The sequence below is a fragment of the Scylla paramamosain genome, chromosome 5, assembly GCF_035594125.1.
Source record: "Scylla paramamosain isolate STU-SP2022 chromosome 5, ASM3559412v1, whole genome shotgun sequence".
NCBI lineage: Eukaryota > Metazoa > Arthropoda > Malacostraca > Decapoda > Portunidae > Scylla > Scylla paramamosain.
This window is the reverse complement of record NC_087155.1, coordinates 11,477,790-11,500,442: the sequence shown is the minus strand read 5'-3', so window position 1 is coordinate 11,500,442 and position 22,653 is coordinate 11,477,790. Positions and strand designations below refer to the sequence as shown.

General features: G+C 35.2%; 1 protein-coding gene across 3 annotated transcripts in view; it reads right to left on the bottom strand.

Annotated features, from left to right (window-relative positions):
• LOC135100526 (uncharacterized) overlaps window positions 1-22,653 on the bottom strand; it is a 29,782-nt gene that overhangs the window by 6,928 nt on the left and 201 nt on the right. For 2 of the 3 annotated variants that reach the window (XM_064003499.1, XM_064003500.1), the window contains exons 2-17: window positions 21,840-21,966; window positions 20,578-20,937; window positions 19,831-19,991; window positions 18,444-18,558; window positions 17,240-17,381; window positions 16,699-16,892; window positions 16,442-16,554; window positions 14,992-15,229; window positions 13,909-14,081; window positions 13,075-13,210; window positions 11,818-11,965; window positions 4,700-4,887; window positions 4,339-4,526; window positions 3,707-3,833; window positions 2,514-2,582; window positions 2,011-2,118 (exon numbers count right to left, since the gene is read on the bottom strand). In XM_064003499.1, the coding sequence (XP_063859569.1) occupies window positions 2,011-2,118; window positions 2,514-2,582; window positions 3,707-3,833; window positions 4,339-4,526; window positions 4,700-4,887; window positions 11,818-11,965; window positions 13,075-13,210; window positions 13,909-14,081; window positions 14,992-15,229; window positions 16,442-16,554; window positions 16,699-16,892; window positions 17,240-17,381; window positions 18,444-18,558; window positions 19,831-19,991; window positions 20,578-20,937; window positions 21,840-21,966 (2,587 nt within the window). Of the gene's footprint in view, window positions 1-43; window positions 2,119-2,513; window positions 2,583-3,706; window positions 3,834-4,338; window positions 4,527-4,699; window positions 4,888-11,817; window positions 11,966-13,074; window positions 13,211-13,908; window positions 14,082-14,991; window positions 15,230-16,441; window positions 16,555-16,698; window positions 16,893-17,239; window positions 17,382-18,443; window positions 18,559-19,830; window positions 19,992-20,577; window positions 20,938-21,839; window positions 21,967-22,653 lie in introns of those variants that run through there. The other variant, XM_064003498.1, reaches the window with a different exon arrangement.

The following is a 22,653-nucleotide window of genomic DNA, read 5'->3' as shown; positions in this document are numbered from 1 at the left end:
AAATGCTAATAAAATAACAACAACAACAACAACAACAACAACAAACAACAACAACAACAACAACAACAACAACAACAACAACAACATTGTAAATTGGGCATTTTGTCATAGTCTAATTTTAGTGCTTCTTATACTGGATCACCATTCCTCAAATGCAGTGTGACATCCAAGAAAAGATAGTATTATATTACTTTCTTGCCCATGGAACTGTGGCAATTATTACCTCTCTCATCAGATAGAGCCTTTTATTTTGAGCATTTTTCAACCCCATATATATGCCTGTGAGAAATTTATTATAATGCTCCTAGCCACCAAAAATAAATGGGAAGCTGCCTACTACTGCTGCGGCTCTATTTCATATTTACCAGTTTAGTTGGGTTAGGTTTAGTTGGGTTAGGTTTAGTTGGGTTAGGTTTAGTTAGGTTAGGTTTAGTTAGGCTAGGTTTAGTTAGGTCAGGTTTAGTTAGGTTAGGTTAAGTTAGGTTAGGTTTAGTCAGGTTAGGCTAAGTTTAGTTATATTTACTTAGGTTAAAATGCTAACAGCAAGAGCAAGATCAAGAACATGGCAGCCATCACAGTTTGAGACAGTCAAGAAAGTAAAAATTTACCAAAAAGGCATAACAAAGAAATTAATGGGTAGTGAAATCTCACAAGATATAAAAGATGTAAATGTCTTTCATACAGTAATTGGAAGACCATATATATTACAGGAATTAATTTGGCACAGAAAGACTACCATATATGACAGCCAGATTATGCATGCCACCCCAAGATTGCCTCCATAATGGCTGACACCCAATGCCTACTCCTTAAAACTAAAGTCACTGCAAGTAATTATTTGTTTTTTTTTCATCTTATCACATAGCTCATCCATGATACTGCCAATTTCCTTCAAAATATCAGATTGTTCTCTTTGATGGTCTTTCATCATTTTCAATAACTTCTCTTCTTGTTGAGTTTTCATTGTGATATGACCTGTGATGAGTGACAGGATGGGATCTGGTGATGATGTGCTCATTTTGAAAGGCAAATTAAAACCTCTAACTTCTTGTGGATTAAATGACTCGTCATACAATATGGAATCACTATGAACAACAGTAATATCATCAACCACATTATTATCAAGAGCAAGACTTTCACTTGAGACCTTTCGGGGCCTTCCTCTTTTTCGTTTAATAAGGGGAGATTTGTCTGACTCAAATTCTAACTTTATCTTTTTTGATGGAGAGTTAGTGTCTTCACAGGGCAAGTCACTGTCATCAAAATCATCATTAAGAGTCTGAGAAAAAAATGTAAAGCGAGTTTTTCTGCCAGAACGAGTTTTAATAATTTTTGTTTTTAGGTTATGTTCAGCATTCTGAGATACAGAGTCTGATTGCTCATCACCCTCAGAGTTCATGGCCTCATTCTTTAGTACAGTGTCTGGTTCTGAATCATTGATAGTAAGCATAAAATCCTCTGGACACAATCTTCTATTAATTCTACTCTTGCTTTGTTTTTTAGTAAATTCTTTTTCATTAGCAAGAGCACTTTCCACATTTAATGTGAGTTCTTTTGGCAACAGTAAACTAAAATTGCTATCAGATTCATCAGAAATGGTATACAGCATACTATTACTTTGCCTGATACAAGAAACTGGGAATGCAGAATGCACTTTCCCAAAGACCTTACCATAGACACCATCAGCACAAACTCTCTTAGAAGTATTCATACATATGTTTTTACTGAAAGATGGAGTAGTTTCTGTATTTTTTGTCACCATACCTTCTACATGTTGTGGTTTCAAAGATTTGCCTGAAGTAGGAACACTAGCATTATCAAATTTCATCACTAAATTTCTGTCTAAGGAATCTAAAATTTCTAAGCAATTAACATGCTCTGAATTTGTGCCTGTGTTACTTAAAATACCTGTAATATTTTCCTGTTTTACATTCCTTTCCTTGCTAACAACAGTCATATGATCCTGACCTACTCTGCTCATGTGACATATGGCAAGAGCTAGATACTCACAAGCCTCATCAGCCTTGTCTTGATTTTTCACTGCATCAAACTCTTCTTCCAAAATCCATCCTGTGTTGATGTTGTTGGAAGAATCCTCTTCTATTTCTGAACCATTTCCTGAAATAACATGCCAGTCTTTTGTCTCCATTTCTTCTGGTAAGGCAAATCCAAAACAGGCAACAAAAAATATTTCTCAGGCTAAACAAAGAATTAAAAAATAGAAAAATTATTTAAGATCAAGGTATATTTTTTAAACATAACTTAGAAACTTTATGAAAAGTATTTTCCACCTTAAGGTAAGAGACAGTCAAACAATAAGGTAAAAGGTTCATGTTGAAATAAGTACTGATAAGGTTATAGTTTTTGTGTGAGAATTAAATACTCATCATGTCTACTAACCACATCATAACTGCTTTATCAAAATATGCACTTAGTTTAATGGAATTATACAAACTACTTACATGTATTTACACAGTAGTCCATACCTAAGAGAACTGTTTATATAAACTTACCATTTTGCACAGAATTTGTTAAAGATGGTTTCTTCTTAGACTCCATTCTGTAATCATAATTTGTAGGCTCTGAAGTAAAAAAGAAAATACAATAATTAGAGTACTTTCATAAACAGAGAAACAAAAAAAGTACAATAAAAGAAAGTAAGCTGTCAATGCCAATACATGAAATCCCACAAACAAAGAAAGAAGTAAAATCTGTTTAGTAATTCTCTAAATATGAAATAAAAAATGCTATTTTTTTTCTCTGGATTACTATGTATTATCTTACACAAGGTACCTTAAATTTAGTGAGGTGTAGCATGATAAACAGTAAGAGATACATGTTAGCTGAATGACTACTTGAGGAGATATACTGTTTCAAACATACAGAATCACATATTGCTATGGATGGAAATATGGATGCAGAGAAAAGACAGAAAGAGAAAGAAAAATAGAGAGAGAAAGAGAATGCAGAGAGAGAGAGAGAGAGAGAGAGAGAGAGAGAGAGAGAGAGAGAGAGAGAGAGAGAGAGAGAGAGAGAGAGAGAGAGAGAGAGAGAGAGAGAGAGAGAGAGAGAGAGAGAGAGAGAGAGAGAGAGAGAGAGAGAGAGAGAGAGAGAGAGAGAGAGAGAGAGAGAGAGAGAGAGAGAGAGAGAGAGAACCAATAATGACATGGAGAAATTAACACAATTATTAAATATATATAATCTGGAATAAATATCAAAAAAAGGCTGTATGAGGAAGAGGTGGTACTGGCAGCATTCTATAAGATTGAAACATGCAGCTTGAGAGGATGAAGGATGAGATTAAATTTAACAGATGAGGTTTGGGAGAAACATACAGATGTGGAGCAACAGGTAAGGATATAGTGGGAAACAAGAAATGAGAAGGATAACTCATGCTGGAAGAAATTTTAGGAAGAAAGGAGACTGTAAAAGATTATTGAACCAAAGAGGAGCAAGAAACCTAAACATAATTTTGCATCCTGGATTAATAAATCTTTACACTTAAAGAGCAATGAGAATAACTGTCAAATATTGCTAACTTAGCAAGACTTAGGTAAATTTTCCTGTGTGTGTGTGTGTGTGTGTGTGTGTGTGTGTGTGTGTGTGTGTGTGTGTGTGTGTGTGTGTGTGTGTGTGTGTGTGTGTGTGTGTGTGTGTGTGTGTGTGTGTGTGTGTAATAATACATACAACAGTGAATTATCTTTACCAAGAGATAAATAACAAATTAGACCCAGCATGTCAAAATCTTTGAAGAGCTTGTAGAGGCGTGCAATATCTTTGTTCTCATTTGTCATGTCGAAGTTCTTTATGGCATCAGCAATGTGCAGGCGAACCTGTGAAGGAAGAGGAATCTAATTTATGCGAGGTAAATTTGGTATTTCCCTTAAGTCTTCCATTTTATATCAAACTTAACTCCTAAACAAAGAGTGACACAACTGACTAACAAACTCAAAGGGTAGATGAAGCTGAGTACCTATTAGCTACACCCACAGCAGTAACCAGTCAGACACACACTGGACCAAAACCACACAACCACAGAATTAAAATATAGTTTTATTTCTACTCATGGCTGAATTATAGCACTTATAATTTTCCCACCAACATATAAAATTAATGGATGTGTGCTTCCTTTGGATTATGTTTCATAATTTTTAAAGAAGTACTGTAGGAAATATGACAGTAGAATTGCACTTTCTTTTAAAATTCCATCTAGGGCCAATTATTTTCATCGGCCTGCCTGCTGCTTAATGGGTTAACTGTAACCTCTTGGCTAAGTGCCAAGCATACTAACCACTTATCAAAATTTACTTCAATGTAAACTTTACACTATTCCCATACCTGACGTGTGTGTGGGACTGGATCTATGAGTTGATGTGTCCTAAGGTGAACAGTAACTCCATCAATTATCTGTCCAAGTAAGAGCTTCTTTTCTCTTTCAGTTGCCAACTCTATCAGAAGTTCCTCAGCTTTCTGGCAAGCTACTTGTAACAAAATCTTCTGAGCTTGTGGCAGGAGCGGTTTCACTCCTATTGAAGAGATTTTAAAAGCAAAATTTTGTTAATTCAAAGAAAAATTTTGATAAGTTTAATGTCAAATAAGCATGAAATAATTGCATTATATCTAATACAATTGTAATCCCTGAATTTATAAATTTTTTAACAACTCAAAATTAATGTTAAGACAGTTTATTGGTTCATACCTTTGGTCCAACTTAATGACATCTGTCTCCTTAGTTCCAAGATTTTCTGCAACTTGTCTACATAAGGTGCACCAACAGGATTGTGGCTCTGACGTCCTACACGAGGAAGCATCCATGGATTTGACTTTCTTGTGTTGTATTGAGTCAAAAGAAACTTAAACTGCTCTGATATTCCATCTTTTGTGTATCTGTCAAACATATACATTGATTATTATTTAACCACAAAGTTAATTTGCCTTTAAAAAGAAAAAATAAAGAAAAGAGAGAAGAAAGAAAGAAAAAAGAAAAAGAATAGCACCAGTTAAAAAGTTAAAAAGTTGGTTCTCAAATGGTGTGGCAGATAACTGAACAGACTCAAAAATCAATTAGGCTGTAATAATTATCAGCATCCCTACCCCTGTACATGTTATGTCTCACAAATAAAGTAATTCTTTATTCCCCAAGGAATGGGTGATGCAGTGGTGCGCATCTCAGGGCTCCAACGGGTGATGCATATATATACCAGATGATTTTCCCACCTTAAATAAAGCGGTGGAAGAGAAATGTTTTGATCGTTATTTGACAACACTTACAAAGCTGTTCCCTACCAATTTTTCATGACTTTCCGTTTGGTAGTTCATACAAAGCAAGAAACATGGAAGGTGATCTGCTGGGTGGCTGTTATTCAACCTTTACTGCTGGTTGAACTAAAATAACAATGAGTCAAAAACACCATTAGAAAGAAGAAAGATAGAGACTTCTTAAGGAGTAAGTTTCATGATTCTAGGATCTGTATTAAAGGAAATATAACCCTAAAGAGTAAGAATGATTTTTCTCTTGAAAACCCATTATGAGAAAAGGTTCCCACACCAAACACCCAATGCTTAGGGATTAAATGAAAGACAACAAATCACCCAGCAAGGACAAACTTACCTCTCCTCCATTAACCTATCTGACGGTAACAGCAATAACAGTGACAAAAGATCAGATTCAGCAACTTTCTTTTCATTATTGCACATACCCTTTACAGTAAAATCCCTCTTATCCGGCATCAACGGGACCGCCGACATGCCGGATACTTGAATATTGCTGGATACTTGAATAGAAGTGAAATTATGTCCACAATCACCACCCTACACTCATGCATCTTACCATAACAAAGATCAGCTGATCTTAATCAGCAGCTGATCTGATCAGCTGCTTAAGTGTAAGCACAACACGCTTCCTCTTTTCTACAACTTTAGGCATGATGAAGGCGTCAGGCGATAAACAGTGCACACGTGGGACTGAGTCACTGAGTAAACACAGTGCAGTGGGCCGCGGGTGGCACGAAGCAGTGCGCTCTGGTGGCAAGGGGACAAAGTATGCCTCGCGCGGGAATTTTAATTGATTTTATGAGTACACATTAATTTTTTTTATTGATTTTAAGGCTCGGGGAAAAATGTGCCAGATACTTGAAGCTGCCGGATACTCGAATACCAGATGAGAGGGATTTTACTGTACCTAAATTATTGATTTGATATGAATGGCAAAATTCAAAGACATTTTGTAATTAATCTTTATAAAATGTTTATCTCAGATGAACATGAATTAAGAATAAGGTTTTTCTATATATTACATAGTTTATCTGATAGTTCTGTAACTACCATATTGTGCATGGCTGCATAATCATCAGTGTTTTAAATGTAAGTCATTGCCCAAAAGAAAGGCACACCTGAACATCCTTAGCTTCAAAGGATCAGAAGGATGGTTAATGAGACTTAAGAATACCCTAGCACAGAGGTCGGGCAACCCAGAATTAGAGAAGAGCCACTTTCTTCAGATTTGACAGGAACACAGTGCTGCTGGAGCCACAGCATAAAATCTATTATGAATGTAGATTACAAAACCTAACAAATTTCCTCCATACGAAAGTTAAGTAATATGACCATAGACAAAATAATCATACAAATTGTACTGTAGTAGTAGTAGTAGTAGTAGTAGTAGCAGTAGTTGCTAAATAGTAGTAGTAGTAGTAGTAGTAGTAGTAGTAGTAGTAGTAGTAGTAGTAGTAGTAGTAGTAGTAGTAGTAGTAGTAGTAGTTATAATAATAATAATAATAATAATAATAATATTATTATTATTATTATTATTATTATTATTATTATTATTATTATTATTATTATTATAATAATAATAATAATAATAATAATAGAGAGAGAATTAATGAAGAAAAGAAATGGATGGGAATGTTGTGAGAGAGAGAGAGAGAGAGAGAGAGAGAGAGAGAGAGAGAGAGAGAGAGAGAGAGAGAGAGAGAGAGAGAGAGAGAGAGAGAGAGAGAGAGAGAGAGAGAGAGAGAGAGAGAGAGAGAGAGAGAATTAAGTCTTAATTAATGTGATTTCTGCTCCTGTGTTTCTTTGGAAAGATGCTCAATGTTTGGCAAATATTTTGTCATTTTGAGTTTCAGGAAGGACTGCAGGCTTGCATCATTCAATCAGCTGCATAGTTTGTTTTTTATAAAGTTCATGCTAGAAAACACTTGTTCACACAGGTAAGTAGATCCAAAAATAGAGAGAATTCCATAGGCATATCTTTTCATGTGTGTGTAAGTGTCTGGTAAGGAATTCCACACTTCATACACAATCTGATCTCGTTTTTGTAGCCCAGACAATTCAGTCCACTTGTATTGAAATGCCAGTGTAGCATATTGTTTCTCCAGGTTTTCAATATTGGAGACCATGCCTCTGAATTTTGAAGTCCATAAGTCTTTTTCTTGTAAGTCAGCTAATTCCAGTTTCAGTTCTGCTTCATTCACTCCAGTAAAAAAGCAGAAAAATTGAGTGAGTCTGTATCTACATCAAGGGGGTTGACCACAAATGACAACGTGGCCTTTTCTTTTCTGAATTCTTGAAAACGTCCTTCAAAGGATTTTTTCACTTTCATTAGTGCATTTTTTATGGTATCAATATCCAGCTCAAAGTCTGTTCCTTCTCCAAATTGCTTTAATGAAGGGAAGTGAATCAGAGAGCCTCTCTCAACATCTCAAACAAACAAAGATAGTTTTCATTCAAAGGAAAGGACTTCTTCCAAAAGCATCAGAGCAGTGTTTCCCTTTCCTTGTAGTTTCCTGCTGAGCTCATTTAAATGTGAAGTGATATCCACCAAGAAGTGAAACTTCTGTAGCCATTCAGGATTTTTAAGGTATGTATATTCATGGTGGCCTTTCTCCTCCAGAAATTTCTTCACTTCCTCAAGGCATGCTGCAAAACATGCAAGCACCCGACCCCTAGAAAGCCAACAGACTTTGTTATGTAAGAGGAGGTCTGAATGCTGGGAATTGACTTCTTCCAGAAGTTCACGAAACTGTCGGTGGTTTAAGCCTTTTGCCATTATTTTGTTAATAATTTTCATGACTAAGTCCATTATTTCAGTGAACTCTGATGGGCAAGTTTGTGCACACAATGCCTCTTGGTGAACAATGCAGTGAAATGATATTACTTCACGATTCAGCTCTCGATTTAAGAGAGAAACAAACCTCTTATGTATACCTGTCATACTCGGTGCACCATCAGTTGCAACAGAAATAATGTGGTTGGTCTGAATTCCTTTTTCCTTAAGGCAGGTTATAATTGTTGAAAATATATCCTCACCTCTAGTTTGACCAGTGAAAGGCAACAAGTCTTCTTGTGGGCCTTCAGAGTTGACATACCTGCCAAGAAGAGCAACTTGTGCAATGTCGTCAACATCACATGACTTATCACAAGCAATTGAAAAGCCACAGGCTGAATTGATGTCCACAATTTGCTGATCGGTGATGTCTTGTGCATGTTTCAATGCTCTGTCCCTCATCATTTTAGCAGACAATGGTACATTCTTAATTTTCTTAATTATTTCATCCTTGTTTTTTAATTCTCTGAACAGATGCATTGCTGCATTGATGAAACAATCTTTTATATATTCCCCATCTGTAAAAGGCTTTCCATATTTTGCTATGTCATGACTTATCACAAAACTGGCAGTAGTTGCATCATTGGAGGACTTCACCCATTTCGTGAATACATTCTGACTCCACTTTGCTCTGAGCTGCAGTTCCTCCACTGCTTTCTTTCTGGCATCTCCGACTGGATAATTTTCAGCAAAGTCACCGTATTTCCTCTGAAAATGCCTCTCAAGGTTGGATTTTTTATTGTTGGCCAGTTCTTCACTGCATATGAGGCACAAAAAGTGCTCTCTAGAATTCTAAACAAATGCAAAATGCTCAATCCATTCACTCCTAAACTCTCTATTTTCATCATCAATTTTCCTCTTCCTCGATGCCATTTCTCCAGTAATTGATTACGTCTTAATATCTTTCACTGAGGAAAAGGTCATAATAGCAGCAGCAGGAGTAGTAGTAGTAGCAGTAGTAGTAGTAGTAGTAGTAGTAGTAGTAGTAGTAGTAGTAGTAGTAGTAGTAGTAGTAGTAGTAGTAGTAGTAGTAGTAGTAGTAGTAGTAGTAGTAGTAGTAGTAGTAGTAGTAGTAGTAGTAGTAGTAGTAGTAGTAGTAGTAGTAGTAGTAGTAGATATGGTTGGATGCCACAGTCATTAGCGGGAGCTGGGGCTAATGACCTCCAAGTAATGGAGCCCCTAATTGACACATCAATAAACATGGGGTGGAGGTATTATTAATAAGTAGTAAAAAAAAAAAAGTAGTAGTAGTAGTAGTAGTAGTAGTAGTAGTAGTTAGTAGTAGTAGTAGTAGTAGTATAGCAGTAGCAGCAGCAGCAGTAGTACTGATATAGTAGTAGCAGTAGTAGTAGTAGTAGTAGTAGTAGTAGTAGTAGTAGTAGTAGTAGTAGTAGTAGTAGTAATAGTAGTAGTAGTAGTAGTAGTAGTAGTAGTAGTAGTAGTAGTAGTAGTAGTTAACAACTAATGTGTATATTATAGAGTATTAGATATGGTTGGATGCCACAGTCATTAGCGGGAGCTGGGGCTAATGACCTCCAAGTAATGGAGCCCCTAATTGACATATCAATAAACATGGGGTGGAGGTATTATTCTTTGTAGTAGTAGTAGTAGTAGTAGTAGTAGTAGTAGTAGTAGTAGTGTAGTGGTGACGGTGGTGGCGGTAGTAGTAGTAGTAGTAGTTGTAATAGTAGTAGTAGTAGTAGTAGTAGTAGTAGCTAGTGGGTGGATGTAGACGTGTTTTAGTTACGCTTTTCATTGTATTAAGTTTCGTTTAATATTTCAGTCAGCATCGCCTCGTTATCTTGAAAATGTATTGCTAATGATGATGAATTAGTAGTAGTAGTAGTAGTAGTAGTAGTAGTAGTAGTAGTAGTAGTAGTAGTAGTAGTAGTAGTAGTAGTAGTAGTAGTAGAGGTAGTAGTAGAGGTAGTAGTAGAAGTAGTAGTGGTAGTAGTAGTAGTAGTAGTAATAGTAGTAGCACTGGTATAGTAGTAGTACTGGTATAGTAGTAGTAGTAGTAGTAGTAGTAGTAGTAGTATAACAGTACTAGTAGGAGAAGGAGGAAAAATAGCCATCCTAGTAACTATGGGAGTGCGTTTTCACTGAACGAGATGCCTGCCTACACTGCCAGGCAGTGTTGGGCAGAGGCTTGGGTGGTTGAATAGACGTGTATCATACGGGAATGATATTCGTACTATAGATGTAGACCTCATGTCTCGTCGCCTCTCTCTCTCTCTCTCTCTCTCTCTCTCTCTCTCTCTCTCTCTCTCTCTCTCATTTTTCTACGTGTCCTACGATAAGTTAGACAATTTTATGTAGGTGGCAGGAGCCACACATGTCTCTTGAAAGAGCTGCACGCAGCTCCAGAGCCGCAGGTTGCCAACCTCTGCCCTAGCACCACCAAAAATCTGCATGGTAGAGAACATTTTTAAATATACAGTGGAACCTCGGTTCTAGAACTCAATTCATTCCTAAATGCTGTTCAAAATCAAAAATGTTTGAAAACCGAAACTATTTTCCCCATAAGAATCAATCTAAAATGGATTACTCCGTTCACAGACACCGGTCTTTCCTGTCTTAGCAGCTTATGACAGACACTCCCACAGCCAAGATATCTGCTTCACAACATCTCCAGCTTACAAATAATTTACCCAGAAAGGATGTATTGAATGAGTTTAGTGGCACAGAACTCATCAGAAGATACTGTTTAGACTGTGCAGGTATTCTCTTTGTCACCAATATAGTGAGGGAAGCCTTACAGAAGGACACAGAAAAGAGCAACCCACTTACCACCAAAATGAAGGCTAACATAACACTTAGACATCTTGCTGTTGGGAAAAGCTACTGAAAAAATGTAGTTGTGCAGTAAAGATGACATTGGAAGTCATCAAGAAGGGCACAGGTGGCTCGGGATAACTCCTGAGTGCTGCAAAATGTTCGTTTACGTCGAAGCTTTTCAACAGGATCACATTTACCTTATTTCAAAGACTGAATTACTGTCTAACATTGTCTCTTTTCTCCAAATATATAAAAATGAAGTAAATATTTATAGAAACTTAAAATCAGTAATAAATGGTAGCTTTTGCTAAGTCTTTTAATATCTGAAACCAAATAACTGTTCTAGAACTGAATTATGGTACCACAACCAAAGCAATAATGAGTTCAAAATTTTGTTCAAAAACTGATTTGTTCGAAAAGGGAGGTGTTCCGTAACCAAGATTCCACTGTACATTTTTTATCATGTGTGCTTACTTTACATTAGAGCAAACATTACAAAATAAAAAAAAATCATTCAAAATTAAGTTTTTATTGCAAAGACAGAATAGATATAGAATAAAAGACTATGAGGACTTTGGGAGAAACTAAGATGTAGACTCAAGGCTCAACATATCTTTGTGTATCAAACTGTGACTAAAGAGGACCCCTCTCAGCAGGATGTCACCTTAAAGATCATAATGTAACCAAAATATTATATACACAAACTTACAACTGACAATGAAAACTGTGGAAAAATGTATTCATGCAAGCAAAGGGTGTGCCCATGTAAGGATACCAGTTTTGTCTAAAAGCAAATTAACAAATGAAGAAATAAATTATTGAGATCTGTAATGTAATTGGCAACTGTTCCTGCATCACAATACACCTATGAATGTGTTCTCAAGAGAGTGAAACTAGATTCTATTCTTATTTAATTATTTATAAATGCTTACTTATATCCAGTGTCTTTCATTGAATCATAAATTTTTGAGAAAACTTCATTTCTGCTGGCATGAGAAGAAGTTGCTGCTGACTGGTACTTGATATACAAGTCCAGAAGAAGGTTAACAGCTTCATGACTCCAGTAGGTAATCTCCACTTCTGAAAGAAGAAACTTTAGCTTTTGGTGATGCAGAAAAATTTGCAAGTACATCATGAAGGAAGAACCAAGATGAAAATTAAGTATACTTACTATGAAGAATACAATTAACATAAACCTTTCTTGCAGAAATGTAATCAAATCTGTGCTAAAGAATTTACTGATGTTTAAATGGAAAATTTAAAAAAATGGATGTGCCCCTTTATTAAAACATGATCTTCTATGACTCTGAATTATGTCTATTTTTCTGTTTTGAAACTCAATTGTAATGCCATAAAAAAATTAAAATCAAGCAAAACCCTGATGTTGCACTGGATGGAGCAGCACAAAATAAAATGTCAGTCAGGATTCAGACCAGATGGTGAGAGAAAAGAGAGGATTTGTGGGCACCCATGGAAGCCAGGTATTCACATCCCTAGGCCATAATGCTGTCTCCTTCATTTACTCATGCTAAACCTCTTGTAGCACATTAATGAACACACTACCATGTACTGTCACTTTGAGGAAGCATATGTAATTTCATGATCTGCATTTACCTCTTCAACAGAACAAATACAAATTACAAGAAACCTGCATTTCGCCATATTTTCACATCAGTCACTAAATTGCGGCTCACATGGCCTCCCTTACATATTTGTACACATAAGGAAACTAGTACTGTCACATGAAACATTAAAGACACTGCCCCTGGAGAGTGTGAGTCAGAATCTGACACAGAATAGAAGAAGCACACTGCACATCTTGTCATCATGACAATCACAAAGACAATGAGTGAGAGCATTATAGTTGCATGAAGGTGTAGGTGTCACACTGACCAAAAAGCAGAGCATGAACTTCAAAATGTGAGCAGGAAAAGGCAAACTGGAAAAACCTATCACTGAGCCTTTATCGTGCCTCTGGGAAAACCCATCACCCACCCATTAAGGATTAACAAGTCGTAAGCTGAAGATGCAGCTGCACCACAATACAAACTCATTTTATTTATTTATTTATTTATTTATTTATTTTATTTTATTTTTTTTTATTCTTGAGTGAAATGAAGATAACTGTACTATAAAAATTGTAATTTTGAATGGCAAGTTAAAAACATACAATATCTACAAAGACTTACCCCCTGTGTACTTGGAAACATCAGGACTATAACATACAGCTTCTTCTGTTTCTTTAACTTTTCGCATCTCTTCAATGAAAGGAAACCTATTATTTTGAGCATAGCCTTGTCGTAGCAATCCAACATGAACCGCAATCTGTAGGTAAAATTTATAATGGTATCATTATCAACACAATGATTATCAACTACCAAGAAAACCAAGAAAGAACATAAATATGATAGAATACAGAAAACACCATCAAGACAGGAAGAAATACTAAACTGACAGATCTTCAACAAATAATTTCCTTGAAATATATCCAATATATCTGAGGTTGTTGTCATCACACTCATTTTAATAAGTATCCCAGCTGTCCTGTAATGAATCAATAAACTGTTGTAGGACCCCATCCTGGCTACCTCATAAGGGATAAGTATTTGGGTATTGATTGAGTGACTGATTCAAATATTACAGTGCTATTTTGTAGAGAAAAGTTTCACAGTCTAATACTTCTACAAAGTGCAAGTCTTTCTAAATAATATTTATACATAAACATCACACATTTTGCTGGCATTAATACCTCTTAACACATCCTGTAATTAAAATTTGAGGGATTTTTTACAAAAATGTTTCTCTGATTTTATATATTTTTGTACAAATTTCTTTTCTCCAAATATGTGGTGGCATTCAAATGGATAGCTGTAAAACTGCAAACCAGGAAACATTTTTTTTTTCCAGGAACAAAATTTATAATAGTAAAGTGACTCGTACATCTTTAAGTAAATTTTAAAAGCATATAAGAAATAAAAGAAACTCGGTTTTCTTTTTTTTTTTTTTTTATGCCAGTAACTAACCTCAGGAACATCTCGTTTTGGGTGGCCAGTGGCAGCATATGCCTTTGCTACTTGGAGCCAAAGGTCACTGGGCTGATGACTTGAATACTGGTTCACATGTGCTTCTAGTATATCAGGATAGACTTGCAGAAGAGCTTGTGATTCTTCAAAGAGCCACAGTTGCTGGCTTACCTCTGTGGGAGTTTAAAGTCTGTTATCAAGGATCTCCTTAAAACACTGGAAATGTGAGAGAAGGAGGAAATAAAGTGAAATGTTTCACTTTACTTTCAATATCTTTATGAATGTTATTAAATTTATTTTTGCACAAAATACTCTCAGGAAAACATTTAAGCTTGCCAGTCATGAACTGTATCAACATCAAACAGCTGGTAGGATAAACGAATGGCAAAGAACAACATTAGGGTCATGGCATTCATAGACTTTCATAAGGAACAGAAAGCTGATAAGAAAGAGCTTTGGGAAATATTGCCCTTTGATGATAATTAACCAGTATTTCTACTCATTTATTTCATTCACAAATTTTTCAGCACAGACATAACTCCTTCCAGAAATGAGCTTTATGCAACATGACATTACTAACGATAATGATGATGATGATGATGATGATGATGATGATGATGATGATGATGATGATGATGATACCAAGTGCAAGGGCAACAAGCCAAAAATACTGTGGAAGAAATTTTCTTCTATAACACAGAGGTGATGCTGGAATTATTCACAGGCCACTACTATTCTCTTTTCTGTTATTAGCTGTGGTGATGACAGGTATACTATGTACTGTATGCCTGGTATTTGTATGCCCAGTTAATGTTCATAATTTTGCTAAATTCTTATGTGTTTAAGTACTTCTTTTATAAATCCATATACATCAACTTTTAATGCATACCGTTTTCTTTTATGCTAAGTTATCTATAGATAGATAGATAGATAGATAGATAAATATTTTATTATATCTTCAAATAAAAATACAACATTCAATATAACTTTCATTTTATAATAATAATCTTTATTATCATTATTGACAATATTGTAAAAAACATCACTTCAAATAGGAAAAATCCAAAAACAGACATATCTTACGTAGTCTGAGACGATATTTCCTTTTAGTTCTCATCTCCATTGTTCTTGAAATCTGTATGTGTGGCCAGCGCCCATACACTCCATATACCTCGGCCAGTTCTCTGTAGTATGGCACATCCCTGCGAATGGCTCCTGGCAAGCTGTTGTGATGCTGGCATTTTTCAAAGCCCTTTATCATTCCTGTGAGAATCTCCTTCAATTTACAGGTTGCAAAACTGAAGCCCTCATCTTCAAGTTTCTGAGAGTAAAACATTATTGTTTCTCAAGTAACATAAAATTATGCAATATATCAGCAATGATTTAATTCATAATAATATTTTTAAACAACTTGCAAAGTATCACCCATAAATCCAAAAAGACACAAAAAGTGTGTAACATAAAATTACACAAAGATAAAAAAATTTGCCAACAGCTGATAGTCTGCCAATATTATGAGTGCAGTACATACACTGAAACAGAGACTTGACTCATCAACTTTAGAGTACTGTTACTGTAACTTTGACCAGATATACTTCCATTAACTTTCCTTGATATTTCTAGTGACATTATAAAACCTTTGCTCATTTTACCAAGTCTTCAGTTTTTTTTTTTTTTTTTTTTTTTTGCACTATTATTACTTATGGCAGGTACAAAATGCATGCTTGCAGAAATTGTTAAGGCTGCATAGGTATATTTATAGGTATTTTAGGAGAATAATTTAAAGGTCTGACAAAATATAATACAGGGTGTAACACAAGTTTCTGCGGATATTGCTAGAGGTGAAAGTACAGGTTATTCTAAGCGGAAAATGTTCTATGCCAATATGCATTTTGAGGCCTTGTTTAGCCACGGCCAGCTGACAACAGCCAGCCAGGTATCCATAGTGGGTCATGTTGATGCAGGATGTCAGATGGTAAAATTGTGAATTATTCAATCATCATTTCTAAAAGTTTCAGGGCATTACAGTATCCCGTAATGAGACAAGTGGTATTAACAGGCAGATGATTTACCAAAAAACATTACAAAATGATAGTATGGCTGTAATTAACGACAAATTAAATAAAAGGCTATGTGACACCATGCCTTCCTGGGCAGGGAGAGGGAAGGAGTGAAGCTAATGGCAAATCAGCTGATTGCCAGCCAGTCACTTCCAGTTTCATGGCAAGACAGTGACAGTGAATACAGTAACATGGAGCATGTGGTTATGGTGTTTCTCTGACATGGATACCCACCCAGCCGTTATATCTGAAGTCCAGCCACATTTGAGCTTCATACCATGGCTAAACAAGGCCTCGAAATGTGTATGAATGTAAAACAATTTTCCACTTAAAATAACCTGTACTTTTAGTCTTTCATCTCTAGCAATATCTACAGAAACTCATGTTATATCCTGTAAAAAAGATGCCGAGAAAATTGTAACCTAATCATAAAAGAAAATCACTAATATCCATAAGAATCATGCATAAAATACCTGAGTAATCTCATCCCATACAATTTTGTTATCAATATCTGGATTCATAAAAAGACTTATGCAGTCTTTGTAAGCTTGTAAAAGGATGCGGCATCCACTCGATGGGAATCTTTCTGAAATCAAATTACAGAAATTTTTGTTAATCAATTATTTCACTCATTTTTTTAATATTGTATCACCGAGATAAGACGTTGTATTAACAATTACTGCAAATGAGGTGATGCAGATATACTTTAGCAAAGAAACAATTTTCTTACCCATTTTAACTGATCTTCCAACCTTCTTTTCATAGTTATTACGTCGTTGAGGGACATACTTTACTAGTTCTTCAAGGTCTTCCTTATATGCCACTGTCTGTGGCTCAACATTTGGTATACTGTTGTGGTCAACCATGGTCTTGTATAGTGTCACTAAGTTACGCCACCTTCCCTCAACCATCTGTATTGTGTACCTGCAGAATCAGTCCACCTAATTTGAAGTATCAACAATAAGGGTTGCTCCTGAAAACAAGATGCCAGTTTATATAGCTGATACATTTGTTTAATATGTTTTGCAGCCCTATATCATTCTCCTTAAGATGGATCTTAATTTAGTCTTAGGGAATATATGTGTGTGTGTGTGTGTGTGTGTGTGTGTGTGTGTGTGTGTGTGTAGGCATAATGTTTTAATTATGATAGGGATGTCATGTCAGCCTGCTATACAGACAGATGAAATAACTTATCATATGGAAAAAGGTAATTAGCATTTTGATTTATCTCAGAATTACAAAGAAATTAATACTGTAAATGAATACTGTACTTATGTCCTTCCATGTTCAAATTTTCTGTTATTTTCTCCCATCCACTGTAGCCAATCCTTACAATCTTTTTCCCTTGATTCTCTCGCTTCACACGGTGCATTTGTCTGAGCAGAGCTTGGGTGGCTTCTTTGTCCCAGTCACCTGTGGGTTGCATAACTGACTTTCAAGGAATATACAGCATAAATATGAACCTCTTTCACAAATTAAAAACTACATCACTAATGAAACTTCCTGTACGTTTAAATCAGATACAATGTTATGTACATTAAATAAATATAATGAGAGATATAGGCATAAATACAAATAAAATGATGGACAGGCAGAGAAATACAGAAATAAATAAATACAATTGGGTGTTTGCAGAGTTTGGAGTTGGAATATAAAAGTATTGCTGAGAGATCTAAGTGCTATGGTGAATAATGTAGTTGTTGCACATACATTTCGTATGCATAGTATGCCTGAAAGAAATGAAAATTAGGAAAGAAAACAGTGAGGGTTGCTGATTGGAAGTACTTAGTTTTAAAAAGCAAGGTATTTATAAAGTATAGTACTTGGGTGAGGCATGGGGATTGAAAGAGTTTTGATGGTGTATCAGGTGATGTGTCAGCTGTGATAATACAGTGTATTGGGCGTGGTGGTGGTGGTGATTTTGCTGTGATGGTGAGGTGATGGTGCAGGCTAGTTATGATGTGATGATATGTGAGCTATGATTGAATGTAGTGATAGTACAGGCTGGTGGTGTTATGAGATGGTGACATTGGTGATGGTGATATATTGGACGTGATGGTGACAGTATAGTCTGAAAATAGTGTGGTGATAGTGGTGTGGTGGTGGTGGTATAGACTGTGAGTGGTATGGTGATAGTAGTAACCTAAGTGTGGTGTGATGATAATATGGGTTCATGAAGACAATAACGTGACTGTGGTAGTGGTATAGGCTGGTAATGTTGATCATGCAGTGGTAGTACTGTGTAGGGCAGACCAGAATGAGAAATTACCCTTTCTTTACACATAATGACTTGAAAGTTATGCACTCAAAGATATGGTGAAAAAAAAAAAAAAAAAACACCTAGCTTTCTTAATGTGCCTAGTATATTTGGTATTAACACTATTATCAAACTCTGATAGAATATTCAACTAATCTAATGTTTTCTTCATTTGAGATTGTAGTCCCACACTGCAAGCTTTCAGATACAACACCTACCACAGAGCTCATTCATTTCATCAAAGTATTCACATCGCTTCTTGATCTCATGGAAATCATTGTAATTCACCGTCCATCGATACTTCTGAAGCACCTCTCTCCATCGCATACGAAGCTGAAGGCAAAAAGAATCACTTAAAGTAATAATGAATTAGCTAAATAATAAATTAGCAAACTTCTTTTTACATTGTGCATAAACTGGACTGACACAACTCAATTTACAAATAAGATATAACAATGTAGTTTCCAACACACAGTGCAGAATGATGAAGCTAATAAGCTAGAGCAGACATAAATTAAAATAATAACTTTCAGCCTAACAGTGTAGTGGAAAATGGGTTTTTCATGATTATTGAGATATAAAAGGACTATACATATAATATCATATAAATTAGTGTCTTAGCTTTAGTAGTTGTAAAGGTAAACTTACTTTGTTGCAATGTAAGGCAATAACCATATTACAATCAATGACGTAAAATCAAGAAGTGTTTTTTTATATTGAACTATAAGAAAAACCTGTTGTATTGGAAAAGGCAAAATGGTAAAGCAATCACTTTTACCCTTTTTAAAGCAGCAAATGAATACATCCCTAATTTCACATGGTATGTACCACAAGTACACCCTGAGGAGCTTACATAGAGAAAATTGCCTAACAGCTGCAGTGATTTCAGACTTTATGCATTTTATTTTGGACAATCTTGGAATCCTGGAATACAGAACACTAAGTTTAAGTATCTGTTGCTGGTACCTGAGAGAGCCAAATTTTAAATGTGACCTAGATGGCAGGGCAGATCACAGAAACCCAAAGAATGAGATATGAGTGTACTAATCTATTCAGGAGAAAGGAATAGGCAAAGATGGTTTAGCCATGTTGAGAGGATGAATGTAGACAGAAAACTCAGAATTAAGTACTCCAGAAGACAATGAAGGTGATAATATGAAAGAAATGGATAAGAAATTTACTACAACACTGAACCTAAACAATAGAGATAAATTTGTTAAAGGATTTATGCTTACTGAAGTTAATATGATTTAATATGAAGGAGTGAATATACAATGATGCAGTGAAAGGTGGCAAAACATATGAAAGCTGTGGAGACTTGTAATTAAATACAAAGGTTAAGTGATGAGAACCCAGTCTGTTGGCCTGGTCATCCTGAGAGAAAGGATGAAGAAGACGAGGAAAATAAAGTGAAATAATGTTTTAAACTCTTCTGACTGGATACTACCGTACTTGTAAGGAGACCAAAGAAGACTTGTGATGAAGTCACTATAAAAACCTAGACCCTTGAAAATAAGTGTGGAAATTATCATATCACACACGCTTATCATATCAACATAGAACCTGCATTTCCAAATTATGATTTTAGAGATACATAAGTTTTACCTGAAGAATAGTGAAATTATATCCAGCTGTTTCCATTTCTTTATGCAACTTCTCCCAGTGACCCATTCTTCTTTCATTCTTTACAGGCAACAAGAAATATGTCAGAGGATATTTGTGAATAAGTTGAATAAGCAGCTGAGTAGATCGTTCATCCCAGTCTCCTGCAAAATAAAAATTGCAAAATCATGAGCATGCATATAAAAAAATTCCTTTACATTTTTTATCCTACTCTCAAACTTTCAATTGGTAAGATGATGAGCCACATCCAAACAATACTTGTCACAGATTGCTATGAAAGTATTTAGCTACCAATGAAAAAAGCATGTTATACAAATTTGATTTGAAAAATGAATGAGCTTCCAGTCTGGATAGCTTCCTTGGAAATTACAGAAGATGAAGAGAAAATTTTACTAGTGCAAATTCTTATTTTTTGAATACAGAAGGAAGTAAAAGGAAAGGTTTATGATGTTCATGAAATTTTAACTCTTTTCCAGTTTCTTTTCCATTAAAAAATCTATATACATATCTATTGATTTATTCACCAATTTATCAATATATTTAATAATCACTACATTCATAAAGCTATCTTTGTGTGTGTGTGTGTGTGTGTGTGTGTGTGTGTGTGTGTGTGTGTGTGTGTGTGTGTGTGTGTGTGTGTGTGTGTGTGTGTGTGTGTGTGTGTGTGTGTGCATGTGAGATAAAAACTTAATTAGAAAGAAAAAAAGTAATAAAGTAATGCTGACTTACCAAGAGTGTCTTTGAAGGAATAAAAATTACTCCTTGCAAGCTTGAAATCCTTATCTCTCATGGTCCTATTGAGACGGTAAGATTCATCCATGGCTACATATTTTTTCCTTTTCTTCACATTTTTCTTACTAGGTTCATTCTCATCTAACTCCACATCTGCTGACTTAGAAAATGAGGATCCTCTTATGTCTGCCAATCCAGATGACCCTGTTTCATCGCCTACCTGTTTTTGTACAGTTTGAATAGGGTTCTGGGAAATGGAATCATGAAGCTCTTCTTTCCTTCCATCAGTTAATTCAATATAAGTAACTGTAGTTGCTGGATGGGATGCCAGGGCTGAATTTTTTATCAGTGCTTGATCTGCAAAATTGAAAAGAAAAAGTTTAATTTTTTTATGACATGAATTTATTACATACTGTATTATTTCCTATCTTTTGTCTCCCTCCAGTAGTATCCCTCAAGAGTGGTGCCAGCACAGCCTCCACCTCTCCCTCCTTTCTTGATTGTTCCTTTGCCTTCCTCTCCTAATAAGACCTTTACTTTCACTCATATACACATTCTTCACAAACTTTACACTTTTCATCCCCTCAAAATAGTAAAATAATCTAAGTGTTTCTTTTCATGCACTCCACCAATCTACACTCCACCCCACTTGCACTGTGCTCTTACCACATCTCTCATGCATGCTTTCATTACTCTCATCCTTGTCACTCTAAAGGAGTTCCCTTAATCTCTTGCAGGGAATTTAATTACCTAAGATCAAGTGTTTACAGTAAGTTAGTGTTAATGCTTGTCATGAATATTATTTTATACCTTATTTTGTGATGATCCCTAATGTTAAGTTGCCCTCATACATACAAAATTCAAATCTATTTATCCTTATCTAATAAGACTAAATTTATAATGTTAAAGTATCACCACTATTTGGTTTTCTAACTCCTTTGGAAAATTATCGCAAGAATTCCTCTGATCCATAATCACCAATCACATTCACCCACTCTACATTCCTATAATCAAAACTATCTGCCATACACACTTTTTATACTGGGAGTGAAATGACTCTATAGAAAAGTTTAGGACCTTATAGATATTATATAGTAGGTATCTATTTATTTTTCATATAGTCCTTCTTTTGTCATCTGTTTTTAGAGAATTACTAGCATCTAGCATAACTACAATGCCCTTTATGAGAACTCACCCTTAAAAATTGAGTTGATGAAGTTAAACAAAGAGAAGCAATGTACAGTAAGTAACACTCTTACCTTCTTCAAAAGGAAATGAAGATTCTTGTCTATTTATCGTATTTATCTGGCACTCATGCTTATTGAAGACATTAACAGAATCAAAAGCTTGCAAGCATTCTGCACACACGTAGGAACAGTTCTCCATCTGGAGATCAAAAATTTCCGTTAATAGTCATCTCAACACACACACACACACACACACACACACACACAAGAACAATGGTTAGCAATTCCACATAAGTAATAAGTAATAGTAGTAGTAGTAGTAGTAGTAGTAGTAGTAGTAGTAGTGATGATGATAATAATAATAATAATAATAATAATAATAATAATAATAATAATAATAATAATAATAATAACAATAACAATAAACAGCAAAAAAGTACACTAAAGTTGGATGTAATACAGTTAAATACAACACACACTTGTCAACATACTTGAATCCATTACCTAAAATACTTCTAACCCAAACTTAATGAACAAAAATCAAACGATAGCTTTTTTTTTTTTTTTAATGTCCCTGGAACTGCCTCAGCCTGCTCCAAGAAAACAAACCTTGACAGTGATATGGACTATTTACTTCCCATCCCCATAAATGTACCTTTAACACTCGTGTGATGTCACATGTATTAGTCCTTATTACTAAAAAGATGTAACGTGTGCCACAAAAATAATATACAGGAGTAAATGAATAGGTAAATAAATGAATAAATGTTTCATAAACAACACCAATGGACATGTAACGTCGAGCCTGTCAAAATATATTAGAGTAAGAACACATAAACTTGACAACAAAACATTTTCATTTTAGTTCTCATAGAGGGTAATGTGG